Raw genomic sequence first — 12,744 nt, 5'->3', positions numbered from 1 at the left:
GGCAAAGGGGCTCGGCATGAGCCACAATGCCGAAGCGGCATTATCTCAACGCGCTTCTTGCTCTTTTAGAGTGAAATTCGCTCTTTTAATGCTCAACCGGGAAGCGGCAGGGGAATGCGCTGGTGTGTAGCAGTCCGCTGCAGTGTGCTCAGATCGATGGTCGGCTTCTGTAAGGGCTTCTCTTCGGGGCAGTGAGAAGGTTCGCGCTGAAGGAGAAAATTAATGAGCTCTTGAAGTATGACTCCGGGCTTATATGAGGACATGTGCCACGCCCCCATGCGGGCTCAAACGTCATTGGTCTGTATTTTCTACAGACGTTAACCAATAGGCTTCAATCGTGGGGTTACCAGGTGTTTCCCCCCATAGCGTCAGCAAACTGACGCAATGCGAAGTAAACCTTATTGAATGGGAACCCAAAGCACATGGAAGAAATCAAGCAACTACGGTTAATACAGATTGAGGAATAGTCAGGAATGCAAAGATTCACCCTTTAAACACCTCTAGAAAGATCGAATATGATCTAAAATGATCTGTAAGAGCATCTGATTGAAGCTAATCTGTTTGCAAGAAACTCCCACAAAGCACCAGGGTTGAAATAAAGACATCTGCAGAATCACATCATCTGGACCAAAGTAAAATAGCGAAACATTTTGTGGCTTGATGAAAGTAAAATTGTTCTTTTGGGGTCTAATGGTTATCGACAGAACCTCAGGTGACCCACAGGTACTAAATTCAAGCCACAGCAACACTGTAAAGACAGCTAAACATGGTATGTAAAAATCATGGTATAGGGATATTTTTGCAGAAGAGGAAATGCCGCTAAAATGGGTTTCAACAAGACAACAACCCCAAACACACAAGCAGACAAAAAGTATGAGGTTGTGGAGTGGCCAGCCCAACCCCCTAATATCTTTCCAATTGAAAACTTTTGGGGTGACATTAAAAATGCAGTTTCTGAAACAAAACAGGAACTTTGGATCCTGGGCTGAAATATCGGTTTCTAGGTGCCAGAAGTTGGTTTGACTCTATCTGACACAGATGTGCAGCAGTTATAAACAACAAGCGTTATGCAACCTAATATTAATAATTCAATAGTTTAAAGTGAAGTTAAATCTTAAGAAATTTCTTCAGTTTATAAGTATCTAAAGAGTAAAAAAGTTGACACTTGTAAATTGTATTAATATTTTAAATATTGGAGTTAATAATTATGATTACTAGTATGAATGGTAGGTGTACACTCTGTGCCCCCTTAAAAAATGTTATGCACGATGCCACTGGTTGATTAACAGATAAGTTGGCGATCCTTCGCTCTCATCATGAACGCATTAGGACAACAAATGAACTGCTTGTGTTTTTGACAACATAAAACTTTTGAACCCTGTTTACATCTGGGTTTGTACCATGAAGATGGTTAAACAAACTCAGGCTCACAGGATTCAATTTCGAGTTGACAAAACCAAACCAATGCAGAGTTGTCAATGCACTCCAAACCAAAGCAAGGGGTAAACAACCAATCATGTTCAACATGAATAAAGCGAGTTGTATTTCAAAGATATTGGATATAAGAAGATACATCACTGGGTGTGATCTCTGATCCAGAACATAACCTGCATGGATAAGGTTAGCTGTGTAGCATAAATTACTATGGTGACAAACACTTTTTCGGACCCAAAACCCAGGGTGGGCAGCAACTAATTATAAACTGGCTTGCTAACTAAATCGGCTTCATGTAAAAGGCCCTGTATAATGTGATCAGATCACCTGAGATGGATGTTATCTCTTTCCCCGCAATTGAGAGAAAACATTTGCATAAAAAAAGTTTTCTTGATGAATTTTTATGTTTGAAATACCGCAATTTTTCCCCAGTTTATGAAAAAACTGAAGCCATACTGTTATTTACTAATTTTAAACCCTGTGTATATTTTGATAATCATTCTGAATCTGATCTCTAACAAAATTCCTTCACAAAAATGCAATTATTTCAGCTTTTTGTTAATACTATTTTTTTCCTTTTTTATTTGTTTGAAAGCAGACGGTCTGTTCTTTCATTTGATATATTTGTATGTTTACATATTTTTAAAAGAACATTTTCCTGGAAGGCATTTTTTGAAAATCACAAAAAATGCTGGGGGGCAACTTTTCAAAAAAAAATGGCTGACGGAGAATGAGTTAATATCAGGTGAAAACCGGGAAAGTAAGTGCATATTTGATAACCATTTAAAATCTTTATAGATTAAAATATGACAGGCACACATTCCAATTCCTTCTCTGCACTGCCATGTTTACTTCAATCCTTCATCCTCTGACATGTCATAACCGATCAGTTGCTGGTAAGGAGTTGGTAAGCAAACAGAAACCTGCTTTTCATTTCTCTTACAAAATATGCAATCAGTGTTTTGACAAATATTTTTACAAGTCATCTTCACTCAATAAACAACAAAGACATGATGGAGGGCAAAGCAGAGAAGAGCTTTTAAAGTGTCTAAGGATGGTGATAATCAGTCGCAGACAGTAAAAGAAAAGACTTATGATCATTGATTTAACATTATTTGACATGATCATAGTGTTTGAAACGAGAATGGCTGGTGTGATGGATGGCTGTTGTCAAGGCTGGTATGTTCTTCAGGTCTGAATCAGCAGCTATGTTCATCATTTCTATCTGAAGAACACTGATTAGACCCGTTTTTATCAAATTTTCAAGAAATACAAGAATTTGATTTAGCTTTCCACATCTCTTCATAACGTCTTTCTTAGAGTTGTCAGGGTGTTGTGGGTGGTTGCTATGTAGCTTTGTGTGTGTAAGGTGTTTCAGCACGTTACTGTGGAGTTGTCAGGGTGTTGCGGGTGGTTTCTATGCAGTTGCGTGTGTGTAAGGTGTTTTAGCAAATTACTGTGGTGTTGTCAGGGTGTTGTGGGTGGTTGCTAAGCAGCTTTGTGTCTGTAAGGTGTTTCAGCACATTACCGTGGAGTTGCAGGGTGTTGCGGGTAGTTTCTATGCAGCTGGGTGTGTGTAAGGTGTTTCAGCACATTACTGTGGTGTTGTCAGGGTGTTGTGGGTGGTTGCTAAGCAGCTTTGTGTCTGTAAGGTGTTTCAGCACGTTACCGTGGAGTTGTCAGGGTGTTGGGGGGAGTTTCTATGCAGCTGGGTGTGTGTAAGGTGTTTCAGCACGTTACTGTGGAGTTGTCAGGGTGTTTTGGGTAGTTTCTATGCAGCTGGGTGTGTGTAAGGTGTTTCAACACGTTACCGTGGAGTTGTCAGGGTGTTGCGGGTAGTTTCTATGCAGCTGGGTGTGTGTAAGGTGTTTCAGCACATTACTGTGGTGTTGTCAGGGTGTTGTGGGTGGTTGCTAAGCAGCTTTGTGTCTGTAAGGTGTTTCAGCACGTTACTGTGGAGTTGTCAGGGTGTTGCGGGTAGTTTCTATGCAGCTGGGTGTGTGTAAGGTGTTTCAGCACATTACTGTGGTGTTGTCATGGTGTTGTGGGTGGTTGCTATGTAGCTTTGTGTCTGTAAGGTGTTTCAGCCCTGTACTGTGGAGTTGTCAGGGTGTTGCGGGTGGTTTCTATGCAGCTTTGTGTCTGTAAGGTGTTTCAGCAAGTTACCGTAGAGTTGTCAGGGTGTTGTGGGTAGTTTCTATGCAGCTGGGTGTGTAAGGTGTTTCAGCACGTAACTGTGGTGTTGTCATGGTGTTGTGGGTCGTTGCTATGTAGCTTTGTGTCTGTAAGGTGTTTCAGCCCTGTACTGTGGAGTTGTCAGGGTGTTGCGGGTGGTTGCTAAGCAGCTGTGTGTGTAAGGTGTTTCAGCACATTACTGTGGTGTTGTCAGGGTGTTGTGGGTGATTGCTATGCAGCTGTGTGTGTGTAAGGTGTTTCAGCACGTCACTGTGGAGTTGTAAGGGTGTTGTGGGTTGTTTCTTTGCAGCTGCGTGTGTGTTAGGTGTTTCAGCACATTACTGTGGAGTTGTCAGGGTGTTGTGGGTGGTTTCTATGCAGCTGGGTGTGTGTAAGGTTCTTCAGCACGTTACTGTGGAGTTGTCAGGGTGTTGCTGGTGGTTGCTATGCAGCTTTGTGTCTGTAAGGTGTTTCAGCACGTTACCGTGTAGTTGTCAGGGTGTTGCGGGTGGTTTCTATGCAGCTGTGTGTGTAAGGTGTTTTAGCACATTACTGTGGTGTTGTCATGGTGTTGTGGGTGGTTGCTATGTAGCTTTGTGTCCGTAAGGTGTTTCAGCCCTGTACTGTGGAGTTGTCAGGGTGTTGCGGGTGGTTGATATGCAGCTTTGTGTGTGTAAGGTGTTTCAGCACATCACTGTGGAGTTGTAAGGGTGTTGTGGGTGGTTGCTATGCAGCTGTGTGTGTGTTAGGTGTTTCAGCACATTACTGTGGAGTTGTCAGGGTGTTGTGGGTGGTTGCTATGCAGCTTTGTGTCTGTAAGGTGTTTCAGCACGTTACCGTGTAGTTGTCAGGGTGTTGCGGGTGGTTGCTATGCAGCTGTGTGTGTAAGGTGTTTTAGCACATTACTGTGGTGTTGTCAGGGTGTTGTGGGTGGTTGCTATGTAGCTTTGTGTCTGTAAGGTGTTTCAGCCCTGTACTGTGAAGTTGCCAGGGTGTTGCGGGTGGTTGCTATGCAGCTGCGTGTGTGTAAGGTGTTTCAGCACATTACTGTGGTGTTGTCAGGGTGTTGTGGGTGATTGCTATGCAGCTGTGTGTGTGTAAGGTGTTTCAGCACGTCACTGTGGAGTTGTAAGGGTGTTGTGGGTGGTTGCTATGCAGTTGTATGTGAGAGATGTTTCAGTATGTTACTGTTGAGTTGTCAGGGTGTTGTGGGTGTTTGCTAGGCACCTGTATGTGAGAGGTGTTTCAGTATGCTATTGTGGTGTTGTCAGGGTGTTGTGGGTTGTTGCTATGCAGCTGTGTGTCTGTAAGGTGTTTCAGCACGTCACTGTGGAGTTGTCAGGGTGTTACGGGTAATTGTTAGGCAGCTGTGTGTTAGAGATGTTTCAGTACGTTACTGTGGAGTTGTCAGGGTGTTGTGGGTGTTTGATAGGCACCTGTATGTGGGAGATGTTTCAGTATGCTACTGTGGTCTTGTCAGGGTGTTGTGGGTGGTTGCTATGCAGCTTTGTGTCTGTAAGCTGTTTCAGCACGTTATCGTGGAGTTGTCGTGGTGTTGCGGTGGTTGCTATGCAGCTGTGTGTGTGTAAGGTGTTTCAGCACATTACTGTGGTGTTGTCAGGGTGTTGTGGGTGGTTGGTATGCAGCTGTGTGTGTGAGAGATGTTTCAATACATTACTGTGGAGGTTTAAGGGTGTTACAGGTAGTTGTTAGGCAGCTGTGTGTGAGAGATTTTTCAATACATTACTAGGGAGTTGTCAGGGTGTTTCAGGCAGTTGTTAGGCAGCTGTATGTGAGAGATGTTTCAGTATGTAAATGTGGAGTTGTCAGGGTCTTGTGGGTGTTTGCTAGGCACCTGTATCTGAGAGATGTTTAAGTATGTTACTGTGGTGTTGTCAGGGTGTTGTGGGTGGTTGCTATGCAGATTTGTGTCTGTAAGGTGTTTCAGCACGTTATCGTGGAGTTGTCAGGGTGTTGCGGGTGGTTGTTAGGCAGCTGTGTGTGAGAGATGTTTCAGTATGTTACTGTGGAGTTGTCAGGGTGTTGCGAGTGGTTGATATGCAGTTGTGTGTGAGAGATGTTTTTGTACGTTACTGTGGAGTTGTCAGGGTGTTGCGGGTGGTTGCTATGCACCTGTGTGTGTGTAAGTAGTTTCAGCACATTACTGTGGAGTTGTCAGGGTGTTGCGGGTGGTTGGACACAATTCCTTTATATCCTTCAACATTCACTAATTCAGTAGAGATACATAACAGATCCTTCGTGAGATGCTAGATTGTGTTTATTTGAAAATCACAGATTGGAATTCCTGAAACTCGTCAGCTGCGTCTACGCAAATCAATAGCAGCTTAAAGTGCAGTCAGCAGTAACCACCAGAAGAGCCTACTTTAGGCTCTCTTAAATCTCTATGATTATTTACCCACACCTTTCAGGTTAAATAAAACGTAACAGTTCTGACATAGCTAAATTTCTTTCCCAGTATCCAGATACGACATGGTTGCAAGTGTTTATTTTGAAGGCAATGCTTTGCTTTGCCTGAGCGCTCTTGAGATTTTCAAACAGGAATTGAGTTCCCAGCATGCATTGCGGTCAGGTGCTGAGTCTCAAGGCTGTCCCAAGCCGTCTGACCGTTCATATCCTGTCTGCAAGTGCTCGCCCTGAAATCTTACAACCATTCTCCTCCCACCAAATCTAAACATGTAAAGTACACTTGTTTGACCAAGCCAAAAACAAACAGAAGAACACTGTTCTGAGTGTCCTTTAGGGTTAGGGAACAGTGGTTACTGTACAGACATTTGCAGTTGGCAATCAATTTGGATTTCATTCTTTCTTTTTTTTCTACATTACCAAGAGTAATAGTAATAATAACAATAAATGTGCATCATCACACTAATCAGAAATTGATCATCAGTGATTAGATTTGTATATTAGCTATTTTACAACCTATCCAATCACAATAAACAACTGAACAATGAACAATGTTGGCTTTACTTTCTCAAATCTTCAGATTCAAGTACTACACAATTTGAAAATGTTTGCCTTGATGCCAGATATCTTTTTATTTATTATCTTTTAATCTTATCTTTTTGCATCCACTGAGTTTTAAAAAAGAGAAAATTCAATCAGATTAAGGGTGTGTTCATACTTGACATGTTTGGTTCGATTAAAACAAACTCGGGTACAATTGCTCGGTTGGTGCGGTAAATGTGAATGGTGCCACCTGAACTTTGGTGTGCACTAAATAAGGGAACCAAGACCTCTAAAAGGTGGGTCCCAGTCCACTTCCAAATGAACTCTGGTGGGATTTGACTGATATGTGAACGCACATGGACCAGAGACAGTGCAACGAACAAAAACAGGATGTAATATCACAAGACGAGACTCTGACTTTACTGGGGGATGAGCGATGTATGCAAAACCAAATGAGCAGACGGCAAACATGGAGTAACAGAGAGATAAAGAGCCTCCTTAAAGGGGGCATTTCAGAAGACTTTTTTAAGATGTCAAATAATTCTTTAACAGTCCCCAGAGTGTATTTGAAGTTCTAGCTCAAAATACCATATAGATAATTTATTAAAGCATGATAAAATTGTAGGTGTGAGCAAAAATGTGCTGTGTGTCCTTTTAAATGCAAATGAGTTGATCTCTAGACTCAATTGCAGTGCCGTGGTTGGATAGTGCAGATTAAGGGGTGGTATTATCCCCTTCTGACATCACAAGTAGGGGCCAAATTTCAATAACCTATTTTTTCACATGCTTGCAAAGAATGATTTACCAAAACTTAAACATGAAAAAAGTTAGATTTTCAAGATATGTCACCTTTTAACATTTGGTCTATCAAGCATATGCTGAAAAACTGCACAAAATGTCTACGTTTTAAAATGTTTATTGACAGTAAAACACCTTCATAAACGCTGAGCTGTTAATAATACCTCTATATAAAGATGCATAAAATAAGCATGTTTACTCTTGCATGCAAACTTGTTGTTGTGGATGATCAGACATCTGTCGCATAAAATTCGTCATCAAAGCCGACCAATTGGATGGTGACCATATCCTTACGCATTAAGGTTTGTTATCTTTAAGTTCACTGATAAAATGCAAATGTAAACACTTAGTCCTCAGTGGAAATGACTATTTTTGTTTCTTTTTTGATCCCGACCAAAAGAGCCAAAAAAAAAAAAACTAACTACAAGTACGAACACACCCTAAGTGCTTTTAATTCATAAAAAAACAGACATTCTAAAATTTAAACTGTTCTTAATATTATTTTCAGTAAATTGTAATTTTTACTAACATTTCTCAATATTTTCTCAATATCTTCCTATAATGTATTATTGTAGTAATAATAATAATAAGGTCCGAAGTGATCTAATATTGTTTTTTTTGTGATGTTTTTGCAGGCATTACTTTGATTCAAACATTTTCCAGAATACTATTATTATCATCCACTTAACAGTATACACTTTTAAAAATACTGTGTTATTTTCAACCCAGCTTGGGGTCAAAAAGGGTCGAATCCAGCCCACTGGGTTATAATTGAACCTATGTTGGGTTGTTTTAACCCCAAATGCTGTGTTGTTTCAAGCCTAAATCCTGGGTTGTTCCAACCCATTTTTGGGTCAAATATAACAATTTTCTGGGTTAATTTACCCAACAGCTGGGCTCGACCCTTTTTTGACCCAACGCTGGGTTGAAAATAACCCAGTATTTTTTTTAGAGTATAGTTATGACCACTACCATGTGTAGTAAACCAAATATACTGACAGTGTTTTTAGGCACAGATGCCATTGCATTACCGCGGTACTAGTATCCTGTGCAACACACATTCCCATTATGTCATTACTCACTAATGTCACACATTGAGATGTGAACTGACGGCACTGTATGTGTCTTTTCTTACCCTCTCAAAGAAGTCTTCGCCTCCATTGACACGACCCTCAGTGGCTGCTGTGGAAAAGAATGGGACATTTAAGAGAAAATATAACATCAGGGATCACTTATGTTGGCAAAATCAGCAATTCATATCAACATATTTTTCCACATGGCCTTAAGCGGAACAAATCTGCAATTTGAGCTTATTTTCCTGCACATTGACGTTTGTGTAAAAAAAAAATCAAACCATCCTAAAGGTTTTGTAGGATTGTAAGAAACTCTGTAAAATGCATGTTACTACATTCGCAAGATTTAAATGAACTGATTTTTTTTTTTTTACAAACAGGAGGTGAGGAGGACAAGTAATAATATATGATACATACAGTTCAGTTTTCAAATCAACATATGATTTAGATAAAAAAAAAAAAACTCAGAGACATGATTTGTTCATCCCTTTTTACGAATCATTCATTCGCTCCACAGCCAATTTGGATGTGGTTGTAAGACATCACGACTGCAAAATCAAACATTAACCAACACAGCAACCAACAGGCAACAAAAATAACATAGTTGAAATATTTTTAGACTAAGAACCACATAGAGCCACATAGAAAGATGCAATCTTAGTCTCATCCAAGCTTTACAATTTGGCTCTGCTGTGATCCAGACAAATGTAACGTGTTTATTTATATCCAATGAATTACAGGGGAATGGCTGAACATTTCTAAAACCACAGACTGAATCAGACCGACTGTAATGTGAACATACCAAGCAGAAGAATACTGGCGTATTTCTGACTAACTTTACACAGTTAACAATATTATGTGAGAAAACTACAGAGTTACTTCTCTGTAATTGGCCAAGAAACAAACCCAAACAGAACCTAATGGATTTATGAGATGGTGGAAAGCTCTCAGGAAACTTTTTATAAACATCATGCTCTCTAAAGATAATGAACAGACTTTAAGCAGCTCTGTGTTGTTTTGAGCGATATAGCTGAAACAATCATCTTGATATTTTCCAGCCATTAGATGATGCTCAATATACTTCTTTTGATGGTGTGTAGCTTAGTGGTACACTAGAACATTGTGTTAGCAATGCAAAGGTCATTGAGTTCAAACCCAGGGAACACATATAGTGATAAAAATATAACTTGTAATGTATCGCAAGTTGCTTTGGATAAAAGTGTCTGCCAAATGCATAAATGGTAATGTTTTGAACAAAAAGTTAAAGGTCACATTTTTCTGATCTCATTTTTAAACCCTAATGTGTAATGTTGCTACTGTATAATAGCATAAATAATACCTGTAAAACGATAAAGCTCAAAGTTCACTGCCAGGCGATATATTTTCTTTAACAGAATTCGCCTTTCGAAGCCTACAGCGAACAGCCGGTTTGGACTACGTCAGTAGAACAGTAGAACAGTTTTTTGACTAACCTCCGCCCACAGAAATACGTCAGTCGCCACTGCTCGCCAGCTAAGCTAACGACAAGCTAAGCTGCTATCGGATCACAACACACTAAACAAACTACACAATCAGAACTCATTACGTATTTCTGAAGGAGGGACTTCACAGAACAAGGAAGACATCAGCCTGTTTTGAGGACAGTGAAAAAACAGCGGTATCCTGATACCGTAAGTCAATTGTGTGAAAAATACAGCATTTTTTTACACGTGAAACATGAACACATGTTATATTGCGCACTGTAAACAAAATCAAAGCTTCAAAAACACAGAAAGAACAGGAGCTTTAAGATTTCAAGATGTGTTGTGATAATCCACGTGATCTCATGAGAATATGTGTATTTAATGTGTGGTTGTACAACACATACATTTAATTATGTACATTTTTATACACACTGAAACATATAATATCGACATATTGACAGGACTGATACGTTAATTGTTTACATATTAACAGCTTTACAGACGTACAAAAATAATAGAGGGCATTGGCGTTTCTCACTCATATAAATGACATGTTTTCAGTTGTATTTTGTGACTTATTTATAATCAATTTAAGACGGTTTACTCATTTACCTAATGAAATGTTCATTTAACCATTTTGTAATATTTCGTTTGTTTACCATGACACACAAAAGGCGTTTTCTCCTATGCAACAATAATGACATCAAAACAGAACATAAATTCGCAAAAGATGTTAAGTTTATTAATTTGTTGTAATCCAGATCTTTAAAATTCATACAGTTGAGCAAAACAGATCCAAATTCAGTCCTTTATCCAGCAATCTTGATCCCAGTTCTCATCAGCGATCGTAAACTTCAAATCTCGCATTTATTATGAATTTGAGTTTAAATATTGCGCCTCAAGAAGCTTGACAGAGAGCAGCTGGATTAATGTTCATGTAAATTAATAACTTTATTTATTTCTCATATACTCCAGAGAAGACCACAACTGAAGCACATCATGGCTAATATTACTTTTGATGCAGCTTTTGAAATTTTGCAGTAAATAAGTTATTATGATTAGACTTGTCTGTCTGTTATGCTTTTTATTTCTAACAGTACATGATTTTTATAACTGTTTAGGACTGTATTAAAATGTCTTTTAAATGCTATATTGTTATTATAGTTACTAAACTTTTCCTAAATATTTGTGTCCATTACGTTGCATAAAATAAAAATAATATGTTTTTTATGTAAAGTTTGGGTTTAGGGTAAGGTTTGGGGTAGGGTTAGGGTGGTAACATTATCTATAAAATGGTTAAAGGGAAATTATACAGCAATCTTTATGAAAGATTTGTAAATGTTTTACGTTTTGTAGCTGTAAAAACTTAACGATGCTATGATTAAATGTTGCAAATACGTCTACATTATAGGCTTTAGCATCTATTTAAGCATACAAAAAAGTATGTTTTGTGTTTTTGAAAGTTACATATTAATACTACATATTAACAGTGAGACCAGGCTGGATAATCTAGTACTAAAGGAGCTGATGAATGCAACCTGGTAACCATAAACAAACATAGTTAGATGCTTAGTTAATAATAAAGTACATTTTCAAATTCGTTATTATTTATCATTTAAATGCAAATTACTATCTAATGACAATTTTTTATATGTAATATGTTTTTGTTTGATGCTTTGTTCAGCACTTCAGCTGTGTTTGCTGTTTTTAAATGTGCTATATAAATCAAATAAAAGAAACGAAAACATATTTCTATTGCTGCTGTTTTATAAAAACACAAATTCAATCCAGGCTGCATGATTTTAACAGTGCTAAACTCTCATTCTTGCCCATGACATTTTTCTGATTTTACTATGCATGGGAGGATAAAGAAAGCTGCGGTTGTTCATCAGTGTATTCAGTCCAAACACTATATAGTGCTTAAAAGACAGATAGCGCTCTGTAGCTCTCAGCACATAGCCAGCCAATAAGCCACATCCATAATGAACACAAGAATAAATCAACAAATACTCACTTGTCACATACAGTGAAGAAAAAGGAAATTTCTAAACTACTTTCACATGTAATACACTCACTCCTATCTAAGATATCAGGGAAATGTTTTCAAAAGCAGATTAATGGTTCAGAAGTCGTCTTACTCATAGATTTCTTCCATTGTGTGCAAAATGCTGTAAGCAAAGAAAGCCTCTACATTATGAACCTGGTTAAGTTACATCACTACAAGATGAGCCATAGAGAGCTCAAATAGATGCTATCCACCTAAATTTTAGAATTTACGTGGATACGTTAAGCAGTGCACATCATGGATATGTTAAGCAGTGTATATCTCGGGTTTGTGTTGTATTAGGTGATTCTTTCTGGTGACAGTCTATCCACACTGAATAAGAAGATAAGACAATATAAAAATTTTCAATGAAAATGTCATTACTCTATAAACAATTTATGACCAGTGCAAGATAATACCAGCATTGTTTTGAGAGTGTATTTTGCCTTTGGCACTGTGAGAGAAGTTTTATGGTTGACATGATTGTTTTCTTGACTTTGCAAGAAAAATAATCTGATTTGTGATTGGTTCAAATAAATGTATTAAAGGCATAGTTCACTCAAAACCAAATAAATAGCCAATATTTACTCATGTCATTTGATCCCCCAATGTCTTTCTGTTTTTTCAAAACCAAAATATATATTTTTAACTCTTTCCTCGCCATTGACGAGTTATCTTGTCAATTAGGAAAAAACGCTTCTTTGCCAATGACGAGTTTTAAGGCAATGTATACAGCATATTTCTGCTATTATCCACTAGGTGGCGCTCTTACACAATAAAAAAAAACCTG

The 12,744-nt window shown here is 38.5% G+C and overlaps 1 protein-coding gene across 2 annotated transcripts in view; it reads right to left on the bottom strand.

Annotated features, from left to right (window-relative positions):
* Nucleotides 1-12,744, bottom strand: part of bicc1b (BicC family RNA binding protein 1b) — a 112,221-nt gene that overhangs the window by 79,746 nt on the left and 19,731 nt on the right. The window contains exon 2 of one of the 2 annotated variants that reach the window (XM_065242775.2): nt 8,510-8,553. In XM_065242775.2, coding sequence (XP_065098847.1) covers nt 8,510-8,553 — 44 coding nt within the window. Of the gene's footprint in view, nt 1-8,509; nt 8,557-12,744 lie in introns of both variants that reach the window. The other variant, XM_065242773.2, reaches the window with a different exon arrangement.

Source organism: Paramisgurnus dabryanus, chromosome 1 (assembly GCF_030506205.2).
Source record: "Paramisgurnus dabryanus chromosome 1, PD_genome_1.1, whole genome shotgun sequence".
Lineage (NCBI taxonomy): Eukaryota > Metazoa > Chordata > Actinopteri > Cypriniformes > Cobitidae > Paramisgurnus > Paramisgurnus dabryanus.
The sequence above is the reverse complement of the archived record's forward strand: the minus strand, read 5'-3'. Positions and strand labels throughout refer to the sequence as shown.